The following is a 23413-nucleotide window of genomic DNA, read 5'->3' on the forward strand; positions in this document are numbered from 1 at the left end:
TATCATTGGGCTAGACTGATGAATGAATGAGGGGTCAAAGGCCCAGGGGGCTCATGGGATATGTAGGCAGTAGGGGGGTCTGACAGGGGTTTTTGAGTGCCCCCCAAAGGTGAGGTGAGGAGTGTGGTGTTCACAATTAACCTTTTGTTCCAGACTCCTTCTGTTCTGAGCTTGCCTGTATGTCCCCTACAGTACACGTGTCTGAGAGTGTGCACTGGGCTCATGGGATATGTAGGCAACAGTGGTACTGTATGGCCCAGAGCATGTGTGTGCAGTGCACAGTTTAACCTGCTTCACCTCCCGTTTCCCTGTCGGTCCCTTATTCATGTCTTAGTGTTTTCTCTGGGCTCATGGGATATGTAGGCATAGTAGGCAACAGTGGTATTGTGTGACTCAGAGCGTGTGTGCACAGTTTGACCCTGAGCCTACATGTGTGTGTGCACTGCTTCACCTCCTGTTTCCCTGTGTCCCCTCACACATGCCTCTGCCGGTACTCTGTACTTGGGATATACTGTAGGCAACAGTGGAATTACCTAGCCTACAATTGGTATTACCTAGCCTAGCCTAGTGATGGCAAATGTAAGTAATTTCTGGGGGTTCTACTGTCCCTAAAGCTCTTGATTAGATGCTCTTAAGCCATTAACACACCTCTTTATAAATTTGTTGTTACCAGAATGGCAATGACCAAGTCAAAGTGCATTACTAAAGGCCCTGTGTTATGTCATAGTATAATACTATTGTAGTTAAGTTTAGAGTTTCCACTGGAGGGACGGCGTGCATAATCGGGCTAAGACTGGCCGATAAATCGCTGTGAACTGGCCCTCAGCATGGCTGCGTCTGGCCCCACTGCGCGGCGTTATTTATGGGATATGTGAGTGAGTATAAGAGTGAGTGTTCTGTTCACAATTAACCCCTTTGCCCCCTGTCTGTTTGTGTGTTCCCTTCCCTACACATCTGACCAAAGTGACGAGAGCTACACGGTGATCGACTACGCCCTGCGTGACCAGATCTGGGTGGGGCCGTGCCAGGCCGAGGACCTGAACCTGTCGCCCGTGCGCACCACCGCCAGCATGCTGACCTCACGACAAGGCTCGCCCAATCACCTCTTCCGACTCAAGTTCCGCAGCAACCACTCGGGAGACAAGGTGCCCATGGTCCTCGGCGTCGAACAGCTGTGAGTACAGCGATGTGCAGACATATGTGCATACACACACACACACACACACACACACACACACACACACACACACACACACACACACACACACACACGCACACACACACACACACACACACACACACACACACACACACACACACACACACACACACACACACACACACACACACACACACACACACACACACACACACAGAGTCACAAGTCAACAAACAAGTCATGTTTACCTTGATAAACTTGGAAAGTGGGTACAGAAATCCAAAGTAATGTCTGCAGGTGCTAGAATATTGTCAGACAGTGGAAGACCAGTGGAAGCACTTTTCACTTAAGCTCCAAAATTATATTTAGTTAAAAGAAAAACAAAACGTTTAAATCCCCTGGATCTTCATCAAGCGTGTTTATCTATAGATGTATATGACATTCATTATGTCTTGAGGTTATATGTTCGACGTCTTTTGTGTCAGACACGCCAAAGTTTGTTTCCTTTTACCTGACATGTTTCGACGGTGAAACTTCCGTCTTCATCAGAGGGTGTTTATCTATTGTTTATTTTTGGGGTCTAAGTGCAGTGTATTGACTAACCATTTCTCCATATGGTTACCTGGATTGCCCAGTGAGTAATGCTGTAGAATTATGATGGCGGTCGACAGTATAATCTGCATCCAAATCACCATGCGCAGCGCCTCCCTCGTATTCCACTCTGAGTCTCGTCAGGGTTGCAGTGCACATACCGTACCGTACTCTTCAAGCACATTTTCCACTGAAAACCAGCCAGTCACTCACTTACTTCTCTTATCCAAAAGTTCAACTATTTAATCTGGCATGGGGGCTATTTTTAAGGGTTGAACTTTCGAAATTATTCACTGACTCCAGACGGACTTTATAAGGCCCCCCTGAAGCCATTCAAGAGGAAGAAGAGAAGAGAGGACTTTTTTATTATGCAGTGCTAATTTCTCCCGAAGTTGGAACATTGGGTGCAGCTTGTGGTCAAAACACATTCTCCCCTCTAACGCAATAAGAGAGCGGGACAAAGCAAAAGCAGTGCCCGGCTGAAAGCTGTTTGTCCGTGGGGTTGGCTTAGGCATGTGCACTGGCTGGCCAAACAGTCTGCAGCTGTCCTGTATGCTTAATCATAAACATACTTACATACACACACTCATACACACATGCACACGCACAAACATGCATGCACGCACGCACACACGCACACACGCACAAATGCACGCACGCACGCACACGCGCGCGCGCGCGCGCACACACACACACACACACACACACACACACACACACACACACACACACACACACACACACACACGGAGGGAGGGAGGAGAAGACATGTACAGAGGGAGGGATGGTTAGAGAGAGCCGCACAAAGAGAGACACAGACTCTGTGTCCTTGGGGCACTTGGCTGGGAAGATGAAGATGAAGAGGCTCCTACGTATCTGAGTGCTCTGTTGGGATGAGATGAATAGCACTTGTCTTGTAATTTGGCTTCACATTGACAAGCATCTCTGTTTTGAAGTTGCGCAATCAAGCAAGTGCACAGTGCTTCATCTTCTTGTCCGTCATCTGAGCCAACAAGTTCTGTCGCATTTTTCAAGCCTCCCTTCCTTTTTAGACTTCTGTCTTTAGGCCTTTTGTTGTGTCAAGTAGTCTCTCTCTCTCTCTCTCTCTCTTTCCCTCTCTCTCTCTCTCTCTCTCTCTCTCTCTCTCTCTCTCTCTCTCTCTCTCTCTCTCTCTCTCTCTCTCTCTTCTCTCTTCTCTCTCTCTCTCTCTCTCTCTCTCTCTCTCTCTCTCTCTCTCTCTCTCTCTCTCTCTCTCTGCAGCAGCAGGTTGTTGTCAGTTAGTCTGACCCCTTTACTCTAGACGCGATGCCATATTATGAATAGGCTACTGTGGCCACGCCATTCTGGAAAGTCCCCCCCCCATTGCCCATCGCCCCTGGGGGAGATAGCATAGAGTTATGGGGGCCCTGTTATTGTGATGTCACTGGGGTGTCTGGGGGTCAGTGGCGGGGACAGTTAGTGAGTTAGGCCGCCAGACTGACTGTGGAGAGCAGGAGAGCAGGGGAGCAGGGGAGCGTGTCATGAATGGGCTGCTGGTTGCTAGGGAACGGGGGCCATTGTTCCCAGGGCTGCTTGGTTCCCACAATGCCGCCCTGGCCTGCAACTGTGTATGTGCTCTCCGAGTGGTCCCACCCCTACTCCTACTCCACCCTGGCCTCCTTTCAATGCTAATTCGTCCGCCTGCGTCGACGACGTTACAAGTTACTAAGCTTTTACCGCTGTAAACAGGATATCAACAGAAGTGCAAGTACCCACGTTGCGTAAGGAGGTCTGTGTGTGTAAAAATGGCCTGAAGGTATGCCTTGTTGATACACAAAACACCTGATAAAGGCGTGTTATCGAAGTTGAATTGGCTCCAGTGCAATTCAAAGGGATTACAGCCTTTTTTGTTGGAAAAAGTCTTCCCCATCCCCCCCACCCCCAACAAGCTCAAACACAGATTGCATGTGGGATAAAGGAATGGCATGTCCCAAAGGGGCTTCCTGGCTCATAATAGGTATGGAAAGCCTGCTATGGTACTTCAAGGTGCTCAGGTTTTTGTGTGTGTGTGTGTGGGCGTCGTCAGTTCACATGCAAGGGCCTCATGTTATCGTCAGGCCTGCATTTTTTTCTGTGTGTGAGCCATAAACCCTCTCTTACCGCATCCTCTGGCTATCCGCAAATACTTGCCGTTGAGGGTTTCTAGTGGTGTTGGTGTGTGGTGTATTGCTGAAGGGCAGAGCCAGGGTCGAGCTGTGGAAGCCAGGCTTGAAGGGCAGGCTTGTGGGAGCCTGTACTGGAGGTCTGGAGGGGGGTGAGCCGAGACCCCCAGTGTCACTGAGGCCGAAAGGTTGCTGTGAATCGGGCCTGAACTTGGTCCCCTTGGCCCGGGGAGTCAAGTTCATTATCCTGTCAAATATGGCCTACCTTTTCAGCTGAGCTATGAACTGTTCCTAGATCAGGGGTTATGGTTAGAGTTAGGGACAATATTAATGGGTTACTGGCAGTCCCTTTCCCTAGATCACCAGAGCTGCTGGTCGTTTAGCACAAACTTCAGTCCATTTTGTCCATTTGATTTACACTAGTACTGCTGTGCTGATTGTGTAGAGATACTGAAACACTGAGTGGCTCAAGGCTGCGATACCACCTTTCAAGTCTGTGCCCAGCTTCGGGTGCCGTACATGAGTTGGACAAAAGGTGTAAGATGATCCTCAGAGATTTGTTTTTTTTCCGTCAGGGAGATTTTTGCACAGCCTGAGGAAGAAGGAAGTTTCTAAAACGTACTTTATCCTGAGCGTACAATGACACTACGTCACAGCACTGGAATATTTTTTATCAGCCTGTTTTTTTGATGCATATTACTCGAAATAAATACTAATGTGTTTCAATTTCAAAGCCTGAAGCTTGGAAAAGAAATTGAAAACCTCCCTCGAAAAAAAGACTTATGTTTGCACTGTTCAATTTTAGTTGCTGAAAAGACCTCACCACTTGTTTTGGCTAGCCATTGTTGAATCTCCATAGAGTTAAACTATTGAGCTTTAAAGTTTTAATCCATTTAGTCTGGCTGTTGGAGCTCCAGATTCGGCAGTAGCCCTATTAGCTCCACATAAATCATTAGATTGGATTAGAGGGCGGCTGTGTTACTCTAAGGGGATTGTGAAATGACCTATGTATCCTCCCTGAGCAAGATATGCCCTGATTTACTGACAGTAATCTTGTCTTTTTATTACCGTCACCCACATTCGCCACCCACGCACAGTACACACACACACACACACAGTACACACACACACACACACACACACACACACACACACACACACACACACACACACACACACACACACACACACACACACACACACACACACACACACACACACACACACACACACACACACACACACACACACACACACACACACACAGCTGTTAAAGTCTCTGAATATCTGTCATCATTCCATACATGCATACCCCTGCTGTGTGTGTATGTGTGTGTGTATGTGTGTGTGTGCGTGCGCGTGCGTGTGTCCGTGCGTGCGTGTGTGTGTGTCGGTATGCAAATATAACTATTCAGCTGGCACACTGAATCGTGGGAATTGCTACCTGTGTGTGTCCAAACGCTTCCAAATGTGTCTTTGGAATGAATGGACAAACACGCCTCTTGTACATTACAGTAGCGAGTGACACATGACATGGCCTTGACCAACCTACACACACACACACACACACACACACACACACACACACACACACACACACACACACACACACACACACACACACACACACACACACACACACACACACACACAATTTTCCCACTGCTCAGACGGCAACAGCTATTCAGTGTTCTCTTCCCTGACAGAAGTAAAGAAGTTGTGGTGCCCATATCCAAGAAGCAGGTGCAGGACAAAAACAAACTCCTGGGGGGAAAACAGGCTAATCTGATATTAGAAGATTTTGTACCCATTTGAATTGCTGCATATGTCAAGATCTTGCAAATCAGCTAAAATGTTATTTTCTCAGATTAGATTTTTCAGGGTCCCTCCTGATATGCCTGATTTGTCTTTATTTTATTTTACTATATACTGTATAGACAAAGTAGAATGTCTGTAGGCTTGCACCTGTCGCAATTCTTTTATTTACCCCAAGTGATGTTTTTTTAGTTTGAATGGAAGCAAGTGTGTGTGGGCATTCTACAGTTCCCTGACAATGCCGTGTCATTGGTCTCACCTCAGTGCTCTACTCTCCGGTGCCAGACTGGAGTCGTGTAACTCTAGATTAGACTCCTGTTACGGGGAGAGGCTCTGAAAGAGGAAAGATGGATGGAGTCACTATTCTCTCTCTCTGATATAGATTTGCTGCCCCTCGTCACCGGGTTTTGTCTCCGCAGACAAAGGACCCCAGTGTCTGTCTGTCTGGCATTTCGCTAGCAGACGCGCGTTTTGAAAACGTATCCACATTTAGACTTTGATCCGTCATTCACTGCCAGGAATAGGCGTCTTGTCCTGTATTCATTCAGCGGGATCATAAAAGATCTTTGCCCTTTATCGAAACTCTAGTGGTCCTTTTTTTGACAGCACTGTGTGGAACAGGTCAGTCCCGCACATACGTACATGACTCATTGAAGGGGGAAAAAACCTTTTCAGCATGGGCGGTTCTAGGCAGGGGCCAGGGTGGGCCAGGGCCCCTGTAGATTTCCTCCTGGCTCCTGTTGTGGCCCCTGTGCTGAACAGTCAATGACCGAGACATGATGTACATTTTTGTATATCATATATTCATAACTTTAAAAATGTATCTCTTTTTGCCACTTTATGTGCCCCCCTGAAAAAATAATGGCCCCACCACGGCCCCCCTGGTAATTTTGGTCTAGAACCGCCCCTGCTTTTCAGGTCACCCGAAACAAATCATAAGTACTCCACAATCTGCTGTAGTACACAAAGAGAAAGGAAACTAGGCCTTAATGAGCGAGGGGGATCTAAGAAGCTGTGTTTTGTGGGTCATTATCCATTGTGTAGGGGCTAATAGCATTAGCAGAATACCGACCTTGTGCAGTGGACTGGGCCTGCCGTTGGCGCAAAGCAAGCAAGCGGCCGACCTATGGAGGTGGAGTTTAGGAAGCCGTGTGTGATTGTGAGACGGTCGGCGTACTGAGTCATAGAGATTCTTTTGTAGCGCAGAGCAACTCGTTAACATTCCCCACGCTCACAGAACATTTCTTTCCCCCTCCCTGTGCTTGGGAGAGTGATTGTCCTGCGCTCGCTGCTGCACGACTCGTGTTCTGTTCTGTCCTCTTCGTCCACCCGCCTGCCTGGCTAGCTGGCTGCTTTCAAGGCTGAATGAGTCACACATGATGATGATGATGATGATGATGATGATGGTGATGATGGTGAAGGTGATGGGGATGCCACCTTCAGTATATCCAAGAACGCAGAGGATGCGTAAACATCACAGTGGCACAGGTGCTAGACAGAATAAAATAACTGAAGTAAAGGATGAATGTCTGCAACACTGTTAATGCTCCCAGATTTATGCACCAATAAATCTGGGAGCATTAACAGTGTTGCGGACATTCATCCTTTACAGGACTATCTAATGGCAATATGCTGAAGGTAGGGTCCGGAGGTGTTTTATTTCCTCCTTGTCAGTATAATTGACTGGCTAGGCCTGCTATTTTTAGTGTAATTAGACATTCAGTATCAGTACTACACGTTTTTAGACGTCACGTTACAATGACATTCGTGCCTGAAAGCTTTGGATTCATAGTAGGCCTAGGAGTCACAGACATTTCCCTCCCCAACTGCACACTATCCACCTTCAATGGCTCATCATCATCACAGCATGATCTTTATTCGTGTTTGTAGCTAGACTCTTGTGAGTTTTTTTTTCCTTTTTGGTCAGAGCAGTCGGCCGTAATTAATCCTTCTATTCCCGCCATCCGCCTTGTCGTCAGTCAGATAGAGAATAAGGCACACAAAAGCTTACCTGTGTGTGTGTATGTGTGCGATTGTGTGTGTGTGCGTCCGTGCATGTGTGTGTGTCATTCCCTCCATCTCTGTCATCTGTGCCCTTTCCGCCCTGTGTGGAAGTGGAGAGGTGTTTCTCCCACTGAAGCCCGGGTCGGTCGAACACAAAGGGGAAATTCACAAGCACGATCGGCACTAGAACAGTACTGGCCTTTTTTGTGCCTTCAGTTCACACATGAATGCTCCATGTCACCAGTTTCAGGTTTCCCATTGTAACCCTACCACCGGTATCACCTTGACAGGGAGCCAAGACTTTAAAAGACAGACTGGACCTAAATGGCGGGAATTAAAAGGGGACATTTTGAAGGGGGAAAAAGAGGAACGGAAAAAGAGAGAAGAGGATTAAACCAGTGCATGTAGGTGTGTTATCAGCACTTTTTGTTTTTGCTGTGTTGTGATTAAATGGGGGTTTTTTTTGCCTTCACAGGAATGATCGTGCCCGGTGGATCAGCGCACTTGGCCTCACCAACAGTGACAAGAACAACAGCGACAGAACAAGTGAGTGCAGCATTACAGTAGCAAGTGCACCACCCTGTGGCCACCGGCCTTACTACATCATATTAGCAAAGCAGACATCCAGAGGCTTTGCACGTCTAAGAGACATCAAAGAGTAATCAAAAGTGATGCTCGGTCTATACATCTCCTATCAAGAGTAGCACACTGCCTAGAGAGGATCCACACACTTGAAATCTCTGCTGTGCTGTTTGACTCTTTGGCACAGAATGATGTTTCAGCCATTGTTTGCCTTCACAATGGCTGAAGAAGATACTGTACTAGACCAACAATGATGGGCGTGCAATTCAGTGCCAAACAATGAAGCACCCAAAATGATTGTCATTGTGTACTGTGCAGTCTCCATTTTCTTGGAATTTGCTGAATCGTGTTTGTCCAGGTGCAGCTGTAATGGGAAACAAAATAGTTTATAATGTGACAGAACGAGGAATCACTCTGTATTGCTCAGTCAAGTTTATTGACAGTGAAGCAGGTTTGGGTTTAATTTCACACTATCCCCAGCAAAATAGCAACAGCCAGGGGCATCTTTGCCCCCAGCTCCCACAACAATGGTGGCAAACCCGCACAAACAACCCGTCCACCCCAACACTGCGAACACAACATGCACACCACAACACCCCAGCACACTGAACATTCCCAAACAACAAGTTTATTTACACATAACCACCACATTCACTCTCTCACTCGCTCCCACTCGGGTGACAATCACGTTAATTGTATGCGGTGTTGGCCATTTTTTTTTTCAGACTTGGTGCAGGTGGAGGTGACCAGGACATACACGGCCAGGCAGCCCGACGAGCTGTCACTGCAGGTGGCAGATGTGGTGCTGGTGTCACAGATGGTGGATGACGGTCAGTATAACCATAATCTGTTTTCTCATTCAAGGCTTTTATATATGGCCAGATGTTCATGTTTTTTTTTTCTTGGGAATAGTCCAGATTTTTAATGGCTTGTATATCTGAGAAGTAAGACCACGCATACATTTATTTTATTATTACACATACGCGTTTCTGCATTCTGCCTTCCTCAGTGTGCAAAGAAAAATCTGTTTGGTTTTGCATATACAAGCCATAAAAGTTCATAAAGGACAGAGCAGGCTTCACCCAATGTCAATTATGATTTTTTGTTGTTTTCAGATATTTTAATTACACTGACTGCTACCTCTCCCTGATTTCACTTCCACCAGTTTCTGCCAGTTCTTTTCTTCCATTTTTTCCCCATATCTTACACAATCCTGCTTTTACTTTTATTTGATTTTCCTTATGCCATGCTGCATCGAGCATCTCTGGAAACAGAATAGCCTACTGTACTGTAAGTGATGGAAAGGCTTTGCTGTGCTGATGTCACGTGATTGGTCGCAGGCCTGCACATCTTTAGGGCGGTGTGCAACGAACACAACCCCCAGGAGGGTTGCCCGCCCCGTTTGATGTGTAAAGGGCAGTCCCAGGATAGAGCATCAAATGCAGGGCTGGACTGGCTATCTGGAAAAGCGGGCATTTCCGCACCCTCATGGGCCCCTATTTTCAGAAATGTAAAGAAAAATATTATTTTTTGAACCGTGATTCAGTCCCGCTAATTACGAGGGCCCCCTTTAAGCCAAAAGTGCCCGAGCTCTATTTCTCTCCCAGTGAAGCCCTGATCAAATGCCTCCCCCCCTCCGACTCTGTTGGCAGGCATTAAACTTACAGCAGTCAGCTGAAAGTTTGATGTTTCAAACCTTTTGAAGTCAGTGAGGGTTTTCTGAGCATCCCAGGGCCATTGCTGGCAGTTCATTTCCAGCCAGCCGCATTTCATATTTGACAAGCTGGGTGGAAAAAACACATTATCTGTGAACTATACGATGCTCATGAGCATTAATGAATAGCTTTACAGTACATTATGCATGCCATTCAAACAGCTGTAATAGAGGGAGGAGAGATGCTGGGGTGCCGTGGCTGGCTCTTTGCCCTGCTAGTAGGGAAGGGTACAGTAGAGAAGGATACATGGCACACATCCAAAATGAATCCAAGTGCAAAACAAATTAAAACATATTATGTGATCTGCATGTTGTGTATGCTCTATGGATATTTTTATATTTATATTTATTTATTGACTCCTAGCCTGACTCTCGCCTGACCCTTGTGTATTTCCACACGACTTTGTGGAGCAAGGGGGACCCCATTCATCTGGGGAGATTGCCATTAAAGTCTGAGCAAATAAAATACAATTGGAGCATAATCCAGGGATTAAAGCAAAAAAAAGTAATCTGACTGAACTTTTTTACCGGTTAGGCACCCGATCGAGTATCACTCCGTAACCCTACGAAAACCAATGTAGCCAGGCTCTGCCCTCATGACGAAACAATGGTGCCAGAGCCAGCGGCATAGGCAGACGGGGCAGTCGCCTAGAGCAGAATAGGCCTATGTCTTGAGGGCGCCAGTAATACCAAAAAGTGCCACAAAATCAGAACTTCAACCAACATAAATCTTTACACTTCACATGAAAAATGAATATTCATTATACACTCAGTAGACCTAGACTCAGTAATGTGTACCTGTAGGTACTAGATCAGATGTGCTCAATCAGATGTAGGCCTACAATGCTATGTTTACAGATGCCAATTTCTAAATACAAAAAAAGGAAAGAGGGCGGGCAGGCCTAGGCCGCTCGCTCACCAGATTGACTAGAACTGGCCGAGAATGGAGGCATAATGGATACTATATCAGACTGCAAAGATTGAACTGAAATTTGGGGCATGTTTTGGTTATTTCCTCTTATTTCTACCCATTGTTTATGAATTGTTCACAACATCATGCAGAATGGATTCACAATGAATGCTGCTTCAAAATGGTAGCTGATCTCACAGAATTATTGACTTGGAATTGCAATGTGTTGATACAGTGAGTGATCCCATTATGGGGTTTTTTGTTGTAGTAGTAGGCTATATTTTGTCTTTCACATTAGAAATGGGCAAACACTGTTCTGGTGAAAGCACTGGTGCGCATTGCTTGCAGTTGTATTTCTGACATTTAAAAAGCCCTGATCATAGCAATCAGAGGGAGAAAACTAGCTTTAATTATTTGTATGTTTTTCACCCTTCGGCCTTTTTCAGTATTCATCCTGTTACAAATAACTTCTTGACGTTTACAAACAGGGTGCGGTATGTCTACCTCTGTGTTCTACCGTTTTGAAAACTACTGGCTACTTTTTTTGCTTCTCGATGTGCGGTGCCAAGCACACGCTTACCATTGATTTAAAAAACGTCCCCGATTCTTCCTATGCGCACGTGTTCTACAAGCTGACAGGACGCAGCAGACACGACAGTCACAGACATACGCCTATCGTTTACAAAAGTAACACACTTTCCCAAGCTTGTCGCGCAGCTTTCCACTCGAATCAAGGCAAATCACCCACCCATCAGTCCTGAGTGCGCAGTGCCCAAATAGGCTAACTGACCTCAAACGAAACGCATAGTCCGACAAGATGGGCACAGACGTTGAGCCACTCAAAAACAAGCGCACACACAACTGTTGCTGCTGCACACTATTCCAGTTAGCAGAAATAGCGTCACACAGTAACCAGCCTTGAAAGTGAAACAAACGTCGAAACGGCACTTATCGACCATGAGTCCACCCATCAGAACACTGCTTCCCAGAACAAGACGTGGCATAAATTGGCTCTGCCAGGGATAGCCTATCCGTGACCCAAATGCAACCCATTTTTAACTTATTTCTTGAATATATATATCGGCAACAACAAAGTTAATCTGCTATGAGTACAGATGAGACTGTGAATTATCCGTTGTCAAAAAGACAACTAGCTCTACACGCAGCCAGTCAAACGCGCTAAACTTTGAGGATGAAACGCATGGTAGGCTATCCTAGCTGCCATAGTCGTCCCATTGAGGCTATGAATAATGCTAGTAAGAGTCACAATGCTTAAAAGGCAAACCCTTCATGAAAAGGACATCATACGCAGTCGAAGTAAACTATTCATTTTTTTTTTCTAAATATCTGCCACGGCAGGTGCAATGATATGGAAACGTCACTGCACTTTATACATTGTATTACAATTATTTTCTTTTCTGCCATCAGCAACAATTTTGGCTATTTTTTTTTTTTTAATCTCTCGCGTTGCGCTGCCACAGAATTGTTGACCGCTCGTGTACTTTTTTTTGGAACACGGAAGAACAGGGGATGACCCAAAAGCTACTGATGAGTGAATGTTGTATCACACCGCCAATGGTGGAGTGTATAGCCTAACTACATCCGTAGGCCTACACCAAACACACCTCTCGTCCCCTTCTCATGACCAGGAGTGCTCTCGATTTGAGTTCAGTTGGAAAGTAAAAATTGTAAATTAATTGACATAAATTATACGGACGGAAATCCGTCCAAACGAATATCCAGTTGACGGAATTCCGTCGTAGCGACGGGAAACTTTAATCCCTGATAATCGGTGCAGACCACGATATTTTCCAACGTTGCCCCCATCTCTCATACTGGTTTCCTGTCATTTATGCAACATCCTTTATGAAATTTTCCAACTTGGAAAAGGCTTAATTCTTAAATATCTTTCTTGATTGTATGTGTGCTGGCCCAATTCTTCAATATTTTGATTATGAGGGTGCTGGCACAAATGCTCAACTCAATTTTTCAAGCAAGAGGCCACACCCTGCAAATAGTATTTATCATTGCACACTTTTTATTGTGCAATAAAAAAACACTATATGCAAGCAAGGTGTGGCATCTTGCTTGAAAAAAAATTGCACCATCCTAATATCACATCACCAATAGGTCTGAAAGTGTTAATGTTCTTGTCCATGCTTTGTGGTTGCAGGGTGGTACGAGGGCGAGCGTCTGCGTGACGGGGAGAGGGGCTGGTTCCTGGCCGAGTGTGCCGAGCGCATCACGTGCGAGGCCACCATCGAGAGGAACTGGCAGAGGATGGACCGCCTACAGGGCCTGGAGACCAACGTCTGAGGAACTGAACCAGCTCTGGAGATGTCCATCATCCATCATTTTTTAAAAAGAAAAAAATCTGACATTTTGTTTTTATTTAAAAATAAGCTCCCTGTCCAAGGAACTAGTTGGATCTCTCGCTGGTTAGAAGAAGTCACAGTGTCATAAGCTGTCATGTTGTCATTGCCCAAAACAAGACGTCATCAGCAGGATCCTGAAAAACAAAAAAAAACGCTCAAACAGGACCGTCCTCTACACTACAGGACACAGGCCAAGAGCATAGAGAGCCCGCCCGCTCAGCCACTCTAATGTGAACTGAAATGACATGCTCCTTGGTGGAGCTCCAGAGCCTTCAAAGACTATATGGAAAATAAAGGCCATGAAGGATAAAGGTCGGACGAGGCTCTAGTAGACTGTGTGTTTGCGAAGTCAGAACTGAGTGCTTCTCCCACTTTTTTTATTTCCCTTTGAACATTCACAGACACAGCCCCAGACTGGCAGAGGAGTGATACAGCTGGGCCAAGCCAAAGGATGCATGGTGCAACATTTTTTCCCCACTGCCACAAGGAAGCCACTCTACACTTGATCTCCTCAGTTTCCCTATTTCTCGCTGAATGAGTTGTGTGTATATATAACAACACAGACTTCTGAGGGTTGTCTTTCTTTTTACCATTCAACCACCCACTCACTGTGTTCTTATGTTCCCAGATGTTAAGCAGACATCTTGTGTACTCTGAGATCCCCATCTGTCAATTTGTACATGAGAGGTGAAGGACAGCTGTGAATCTCCGATTTTGTCGACACAAAACTATCCAGTGGGGGTGATACTATACCAGTACATTGATCTGGTATCATGCCAGCACTGGAAGCTGAGATAGAAACCAATAGCTTAAAAGATGGACTCAAATACAGTGAAGGAAATAGTAGTCAGCTGATGTGATCGCTATAAGGTGAAAAATAGTCAATAGACTTGTGCCTCTTTTCCACTGACTATTTTCTGGTAGACCTACAGCTCGACACAGTGCGACTCGGCTGACACTTTTTGCTTTACGATAGAGCTGTGTCTCTTGCCTATTTGAAAGTAAAAAGTGGCGTCCGAGTGACACTTTTCCACTGTCGATCTACAGGCCTACAAGAAAACCGGCAAAGAGGCATTGCTGCAAATGTAGAAAAAGATTCTCCCTGTCAGTTTGGAAACCGGGTAGCTTTTTTTGTGTGAAGATTTGCATGTGACATAGGGTTGTGGACCTTGTTCATAAAGAATACAATGAAATGGCATTTTCACTAAGTCTGAAACGTTTATGCATTTTGCACTCAGGGACATACACACAAGACTCGTGCTTCACAGCAATGTACAAAATAATGAAATCTTGTCTTTTAAAAATGTTTTATACTGTACTAACTGTCAATTTCAAAAACGATTGTATTTTGGCTTATAGATGTGCTACTTTACATATAACCCTCCCATCTGTGTAATAACTTGTGAATATAAGGAATGTAATTTACCAATTTCATATTTTCTCCCTGCACTTACTCAGATTCACCATTAACTGTATATTTGTCTGTGAAATTACTTTTATTAAAGTTGCTTTATCTATGCAAGAACATAAAGACTTGTGTGATTTATGCATATATTTAGCATGTCAGTTCTAGCACACATACATCTTTAACTTCTGTTTTATTATAACAATACAACTGAACAGAACAAAAGAATAACATAACTTAAATAATGATCATTTAAAAAAACTAATTCTGGATAATGAAATCTTTTAACAATGGTCAACGCAAAATGTCCATTAATGTAAGACTCTGGACTGGTATTTACTGTATATTATAGAATTTCTTAAAGTCTTGTTTGATAATGGAAGATGGTGTGAATGATCACAGTGTATGTGTCTGTGTAGCACAAACTCATGAGGGCATGATTAGATGGATGAGAGTCCTGGTTCTGGCACTTCTGGCCAAGGTGCCGTTTGCAGGTTCAGCCGTCAAACCAGTCGTCACCACTAGGGGCAGCGGTGGTGGTGTTGTTATTGTTGCTGCTGCTGCTTCTAGAGTAGTCACTCCTATTGGAGGAGTAGTCACTCCTGTTGCTGGAGTAGTTGCTCCTATTGGCTGAATAGTCACTCCTGCCACCACCATAGTGGTCACTCCTGTTGCTGCTGGAGTAGCCATAGTCACTCCTGTTGCTAGAGTAGTCACTCTGCTGTCTGCTGTCGGCCTCCTGGGTGCTGAGGAGGTCTATGATGGCGGAGATGACAGCACAGTCTTTGGAACTGCGGTCGTTCCAGTCCACCGGCTTTGGAGTCTTGATCTTCTCCTCCAGAAGGGAGTCCAGCTCCTTCCTTAGGCTCTGTGGAAAGACAACAAGAGATATAAGACTGTTGTGAATGAAGAGCTTTGTTACAAAATGAATTATCCATCTTGGAACATTTTAGAAAATGTACATTTTTGAATTGGGCATCGCATTGCAAGGCAAAATGCATTTTATATAGGTTTGAAAAGTATATTTTCAAAATGTTTGAATGGCAAGAATTCACACATAGGTGATAGGACATCTGAACAGTCATTTCCAATAATAGAAAAAGTAAAAATGGTGTCATTTCGCAATGAAACTTTGTGCTGTGCATCGTTTCCAGACTGTCCTTATGAAATAGCATAGAATGACGTCAATGCATTTCATTACGTTATTATGACCCATGTTTGTTTTGTTTTGTTTTCGTGATCTTTCACACTGTCTTGTCTGGTCACACTTGTGGCGCCATATGAACAGTGTGCCCAGACCAAGCCCATCCCTCCCTAACAGTCATTAAAGAAACATTTTTGAACAAAACCTCTGCCCAGACCAAACCCAACCCTAACACTAACACTAACCCTAACCTGACCTAGCAAACATTCCAAAATAAGTGTGTACACATGCAAAATAAATCAATAAATGAATAAATCAAAACTGAAACTAATGTATAACATGGCATCTGGAGATGGCGTACAATATAAAACCAGAGAGTTGTCAATACAAATTAGTGAGATAAGGTTGCTAAGCAAGAAAGACTGAAAAAAAAAGACACAGACCTACCCATATAAAGCATACCGGGTGACAATCTAACAGGTGCAGACCTACCCATATACAGTAAAGCATACCGGGTGACAATGTGGGGAAACGATGGGCATAATCACCCTCTCAATCATCTAAAAATCCTTCTCAGGAACTCACGATACATTATACATATTACTTTCCCCATATAGATATGTCGGTCTACACTGAAAAGGGAGTAAATGGATTCATGCATTATGCAGCCTGTTTTGAATAAGCATGAGAGGTTTGATTGAGGAACTATGGAAATCAGGGGCAGTCACTCACTCACAGCTGACTAGCTGCAGCTAATGTGCTGACAACACACTCAGAGTTGCATTTCTTGCGATATTTTTAGCAGGGTGGTTGGGGAACGCTCTTCACCAGGGCTCTAAATGAACTTTTTTCATCACCAGCCAAAATGTCTAGTAGATGTTCATCTTACTAGTCAAACACACACTCACCAATGGGTCAAGTGGCTAGTAAGTAAGTTGGTCTTTTCTACCAGCAAAACTGAAATTTCACCAGCATTTGGCCAGTTGGCCGGAGTTAATTTAGAGCCCTGCTCTTTACTATTCACACGCATGTTTGGTTAAAGCATGAGAAATTATCTCCACATGATCTCAGTAGGGCGAAAGTCGCTTCATGTTGGATATCATAATGATATACGTAAACGTCAGGGTTAATCCATGAAGACCTAATGGCTCTAAAAAATGTAAAAGAATTGTTGATGCTTTTTAAAGGTAAATACACATAAGGCTCTTTTCCACTGCCGGTTGTCTGGTAGGCCTTCAGCTTGACACAGCGCAGCTCGACCACCACTTTCTGCTTTACGATTGAGTTGTCGTGCCCAATTGAAATACAAAAAGTGGTGGCCGAGTCGCACTGTGTCCAGCTGTAGGCCTACCAGAAAACCGGCAGTGGAAAAGAGCCTATAGATGCTGCAGCTGGTCTTAAGGTTGTTCTGCTCAGTTGTGTTTCCTGGTCTCAATGGGTTAGGTTGACGAATAGGAACTGGTCTACAGTAGGGCACTACATACTAATAAAATATTACTTCTTGATGCTAAACCAAAGCCAAACAATGTTTGTTACCCCAAACCTAACCCTATTCCTAACTCAAACCCTGAACCAAGTTCCCTCGTGAATATTTCAAGAGCCGACCGCAATGACCCTGCAAAAAAAATGCTGCCCTTTCCACATGCTGCCATGCTTAGGGTTGCTTACTTTGACTAAGTGGGCGATGCGTGCGGGGGACTGGAAGACGATCCACTCGTCCACGGCGATGGTCTCCTGGTCGTGGTCCATCTGGATGGAGATGTCTCCACCGAAGAAGAGCAGCGAGAACGGGGACACCTCCGTGCAGTCGTACAGGAAGATCTGCAGATGGAGGTAGCAGAGGAGTTACTTCATTGATCCAGGAGGAAATCAAGGTGTCTAGCTATCTACACATAATGCACATTGCAATATATATCAAATATTGCAGCACACATCTGTGGTAATCTATTCAAGTACACTTAATTTAAGATGTACAACCATTCACTTACTTGACAAAATAGTACAAATAATAGTAAGTAGATGAAGATGCACAGACAGAGATACAGAGACATGCGACACACAATTGATATGAGACATGATTTGCACATTAACAGAAGAGAGACATCTCGAAACAATAGAAAAGAAAGATGTGTTGGTGGCAGGGAATGGAGGTGCAGAGAGGTAAAACCAGGGGACACACTACATGAGGCATGATGGGCATATTAACAGAGACGAGGACGCCTCAGTACAGCTGTGAAGTAAGATCTCTAAATGGACTGAGATGGAGATGCAGCGACAGAAACAGGGGACAATACTGACATATGATGGCCATACTGATGATAGATGGGAGTCATACAGAAAGATCTACATAGTAGTGGTGGTGGAGCTTGAGATGAAGAGATAAGGGGAGATGCTAGCCAGACGTGATGGCCATATTAACAAGACAGAGACACCTCATTGCTGTTGTAGAGTGAGATCTGTTTGTGGCAGGGGATTGAGATGGAGATGGAGATACAGACACAGACAGGGGATAATCTACATGAGACATAATGGGCATATTAACAGAAACAGGGACACCTCGAGTCAGTACAGTTGTAAGTAAGATCTGTCAGTGGATCGAGATGGAGAGACACAGACAGGATACACTACATGAGGTATGATGGGCATATTAACCCATGGATGCCTAAAGCACCGGCCAAAAAACGCCTGCTGAATGCCTAAGCCCTTTTTGGGAGCCATTTTTTGCCTCAGCCTATAAAAAGCTACATATCTCAGCCTCTGAAGCACACAAAATGATTATATAAGTTGCTTTTAAATGCTAAATCGCACTCAAACTCTCATCTTGCATGAGAATGTGTTCATTCAGCTCTAGCACACCAACATTTTTAATTAAAAAAATATCTCAAATCTCATGAGCCCGAATGCTGCGTCGTGTAGCTTCAGGTGCCACAGACAGGTCAATGTTGCACAGCGGCAACATCCAGCATGAATGGGTTAACAGAAAAAGGGCCACCTCAGTGCAGTGCAGCCTTGCTTCTGTTAACCCATTGATGCTGGAGGTTGCGTTGGGCAACATTGGCGCTGGCGCCTGGAGCTGCATGACGCAACATTCAGGCTCAAGTGATCTAAGACAAGTTTATTAAATATCTTGGTATGTTAGAGTTTATTGAAAACATTCTAATGCAAGATGAGGGTCTTAACGTTTAAATGCAACTCATGGCATGTTTTATGTCCTTCAGAGGCTGAGATATGTCGGTTTTTATAGGCTGAGGGTACCCTTTACTTAAAAAGGGCTTAGGCATTCAGCAGCCTTTATTGCAAGATGCTTTAGGCATCAATGTGTTAATATGCCCGTCATGCCTCTTGTAGTGTATCCTGTCTCTGTCTCTCCATCTCCATCTCCATCCAGTTACAGATCTCATTTTACAACTGTACTGAGGAGGTGGCCCTGTTTCTGTTAAAGTAAGATCTGTAGGTGGATTGAGATGGAGATGTAGAGACAGAGAGACAGAGGATACACTTCACTACAGGAGGTATGATGGGCATATTAACAGAAACAGTAGGGCGTCCATTTTTGGTGTGAGACTTGGCAGGATGAAACAAAAACCACATCTATGCCATGGGGCCTGCAGGCAAAGCCAACTCCCTCCTCACCCTATTTCACTCTCTTCTCCCACCTCCCTCCCCGCTTCCTTTCTTTCCTTCCTTCCTCTCTCTCTCCCTCCCTCTGTCAGTTTGTTCTCCCCGCGGTGTGTGAAGAGCGAGCCAAACAGCGGTGTGACTCACTGGAGGTGTGAATGTGCTTGAAATGTAATCTGGCTACACGCAGTGCCCTCCACGCATACACACACGCACACACACACACTCCCATAACTCCCTAGCACTTCCACCTACACACACACACACACACTCCCCTAGCGCTATCCCACTCCCCGCGGCCCCAAACACACACACACACACGCACGCACGCACGCACGCGCACACGCACACACGCACACACCCACACGCGCACACACACACACACACACACGAAAGGCTGGGAGCACAGCCATGTTTGCTCACTACATGGAGTGTAGTGTAGTGTAAAGGTCTGTGGATGCATTTGGGTTGCTGTAATCCCTTTTAACAGGTTCATATTCAAGTGGGTGTATCAGCCAATAGCAAGAGGATACTTTTGATTCGGCAAAGCGTTTAGTAACAATTGCAGCATTCATACATATGGTAAATCAGAATGAATGCATAGCCATCGATAATACAAAAGAGTGAATTGCTTATGAACCCAATCTGACATCTACGTTGCAATACTCCGGATCACAGGCGCCAACTCCAGCCACCGGTTTACTCTGAATGCAATCAGCCACAGTCATTCTAATCTAATCAGTGACGCATTAAGATGTTTTCTAACTGTTGTGGAAACAGCAGAGCCCTGTGCTTCCAAAGGTCTCATCCAGGGCAGGACTGGCCATCTGGCATAGTGGGCATTTCCCGGTGGGCCTAGCACCCCCGTGGGCCCCTATTTAATTTTTTCCTTTTATTTTATTTAGCATTTCTGAAAATAGGGGACCACAAGGGTGCGGGGCCCACCGTCGAGTCAGTTCTGCGCCGCTAACTATTAGGGCCACCTTTAAGCCAAAAGTGCCCGGGCCCTATTTCTCCCCCCTACCAGCCCTTCCTCCGTGGCACACAGCCACTCATTCGGAGAGGCACCTATGCCATTTAAAAAAGCCGCCCTTCTACCCGCAAAGATGCCAATGTTGACGTCTACCGACTAACGCTCCTCTGAGCCCCCTCCGAGCGGTGACATTCATAGGCTGTTAAACAACATTTTAAGACAACTAAATGCTATATTGAGAGCCAAACGCGGCGTGGGGGCCGTGCGTACGTATACTGACTGCTCTCGTCTCCATTGGCTGAAAGCAGGAGATTTGATGTAAAGCCGTGGCAGGGAGACGCCTGCAGCGCCTGAATAAAATATGAACCTTTCCCTTATATATATATATAAAATATATAAAACCACATCAGGCATCAAAATGAGGCCTTTTGTCCTTTTCCCATTTCCTTCCTCGGAGAGCAGGTCACTCGGCTCCAAAGAGGCGAATAATGACATTTTAAAGATGCAAACGTCACAGAGCTCGAGGGGGAAACCAGAGCTGCCAAAAGGACAAGTGCACAAGACAGAAGACACATTTTCTCGAGTGTGACACAAATGTTAAGGGAGGGATGTGGAGGGGGGGCGGGGGGGGGGGGGTCTTCATGACAGAGAACAGATGTTTCTTTAGTGACAGAGATGTTAAAAATAGAGGATTACGTACGCTGGTCGTCCTCATCTTCAAGTGGTAGATGAGCCATGTGTACTGGAACTCTCTCTCCTCTGCGTTGACCGACTTTGGGTGGATGCACACTTTGCCGTCTTGTTTGGTGTACACCTTTGGCGGCCTAAGGCGGCAAGCAACACACATTAAAAACACACACACACACACACACACACACACACACACACACACACACACACACACACACACACACACACACACACACACACACACACACACACACGCACACACACACACACACGCACACAAACAAACAAACAAACACACACACACACGTACACACAAACACACACACATGTACATACACACACACACAAACAGACAAACACACAAACACATGTGTAATCACATCTTGGTTTCCAGGGAGAGAGCACAGATAGGATGGTGGAGAAATGGTGCTGGTGTTGTTTTTGAGTCTCACCGTCTCCACACGTGTCAACAAGAACTACCTAAAGCTGAGAAATCAATACGGGTGTGATTGACAGAATTAGACCGTCAGTGTTCCTTTCCGAGCACCTGCTAACGACTTTAGCGGGTGATGTCACGGCCGTTAGCCGGCCTCGCCTCGCCTCGCCATCATCATCATTTTAGTTTTGCGGCGTCAGGACCGGGAGCTCTGAGGCTAATAATAGACACGGCAGGGCCGGGAAAAGATTTGATTACTGACGTAAAGAAAGAAAGAGAAAAAAAACTTAAAAGGGTGGATGGAGGAAAAGAAATCCTTTTACGCAGGCGGAAGGAGGAGAAGACGTCGTTCCTCCTCTCCGCCTTTAGATGTGCGGCCGTTCTTAAAAACACCTGTCATTTAAAAGCACATTAGCTTTCCTGCCCTCAGCATTTTCCCAGACACACCACCCAGCGCTAATCTGCAATTGTAAGCTCCCGAAGTTTCGTGTCAAATTGGCACATGAATTAAATGGATAGGATAGGAAATACTCCACACATTATTCGACTAACACAAAGGGGTATGTCTGGGCCATTCCGTACTGGGGATTTTTTTCTCTCTCCAGACAACCTTGGATAATTTCATCATTACCAATTTATAACCATCATCCATCACTGTTATTACTGGTTTATGATAAACCTGCACACACTTAAAAATATATAATTTACACCTTTTTGCTGGATAACATTCAACAACCATTAATCAGTGCTCCCCAGATAGAACCATTGGCATTTCAAATCGACCCTCAGGGCTAAATTAAGATAAATAAATAAAATAAACACAGAACATTCCACTCAATGGGCGCTGGACTGCAGTCAATGCAACAGCTTGAAATTGAAAGCACTTGAAAAAATTAACTGATGGTAAAAAAAACTCTTGTGCTTATTAATGTGTAACTATTCTGCTAAATCGAATAGGGCACACTTACATCAACGTAACTAATTGTTGCTGATATTGGTGCCTAAAAAGGCGGCATACACAAAGCTGTGGGGAGTTTGAAAACTGGGAGAAAATTTGACACCAAGTCAAAAGCAATTAACAACTTCAGGGGTGCTTTAATTCAAAAGGCAATGCTTTCATGCCAATCAACTAACATGTCATTGGAAAGAAAACCAAGTGCCGTAAGCAGTGATTGCATGTTTTGAAATTTTCGTAGCCTCAATATATCAAAATGTACAATAGCTTTTTGAAAACGACCGCTGAAGTGGAGAGAAAACACTGGTTTCATTAATGGCAGAATATTCGCTAAACAATTTAAATAGAATACTGTACATGCATCGTTTTTTTTAACGACGGATACGCATTTTCATATTTATCCGATTTTACGTGGACATGCCCTACGACTTGTATGGATTTCCTACTTAAGATAACGTTCCTAAGTTTTACATCCCATTATGATGTGATGATATGATGTTTTTAAAGACAAGTCAGTCTTGTTGTACATCCAGTACATCTGAGTGTTCGCGTGAGAAGCTATGTACATGGTTTTTTTTTTTTAAATGTAAGTAAATAAGCTTTGTATACAAGGTCTCCTGATCTCCCCTCCTGTCTCATGACTAGCATCCTCTGGGGCAAAGTGTACAGCCAGACAGAGAGAAGAGCCTGTGCAGAGCTCATCATTTACAGCCAGTTAGGGGACACTGAGTGCATGACACAGACTTAACATATATTGTTCATAAAGGGGGCACTTGCGAGTAGGGCTGGGCGGTTCTGGAAAAAATGTGTATCACGGTTTTCTTGATGAAAATTAATATCTCTGCACGATTTTTTTTTCATAAGCGGCATTTTTTCCCACATCTCAATGTTTCTGATGAAA

General features: G+C 44.9%; 2 protein-coding genes across 2 annotated transcripts in view; one reads left to right on the top strand and one right to left on the bottom strand.

Annotated features, from left to right (window-relative positions):
• LOC134454331 (rho guanine nucleotide exchange factor 26-like) overlaps positions 1–15187 on the top strand; it is a 62081-nt gene extending 46894 nt beyond the window's left edge. Inside the window, exons 12-15 of the mRNA XM_063205285.1 lie at positions 965–1174; positions 8186–8256; positions 9018–9122; positions 13090–15187. Of these exons, the coding sequence (XP_063061355.1) occupies positions 965–1174; positions 8186–8256; positions 9018–9122; positions 13090–13232 (529 nt within the window). The 3' untranslated portion in view covers positions 13233–15187. The remainder of the gene's footprint in view (positions 1–964; positions 1175–8185; positions 8257–9017; positions 9123–13089) is intronic.
• The window catches only part of dhx36 (DEAH (Asp-Glu-Ala-His) box polypeptide 36), a 52911-nt gene continuing 44370 nt past the window's right edge, over positions 14873–23413 (bottom strand). Inside the window, exons 23-25 of the mRNA XM_063205284.1 lie at positions 21132–21255; positions 17509–17661; positions 14873–15564 (exon numbers count right to left, since the gene is read on the bottom strand). Coding sequence (XP_063061354.1) covers positions 15193–15564; positions 17509–17661; positions 21132–21255 — 649 coding nt within the window. The 3' untranslated portion in view covers positions 14873–15192. The remainder of the gene's footprint in view (positions 15565–17508; positions 17662–21131; positions 21256–23413) is intronic.

The sequence above is a fragment of the Engraulis encrasicolus genome, chromosome 8 (assembly GCF_034702125.1).
Source record: "Engraulis encrasicolus isolate BLACKSEA-1 chromosome 8, IST_EnEncr_1.0, whole genome shotgun sequence".
Taxonomy (NCBI): Eukaryota; Metazoa; Chordata; class Actinopteri; order Clupeiformes; family Engraulidae; genus Engraulis; species Engraulis encrasicolus.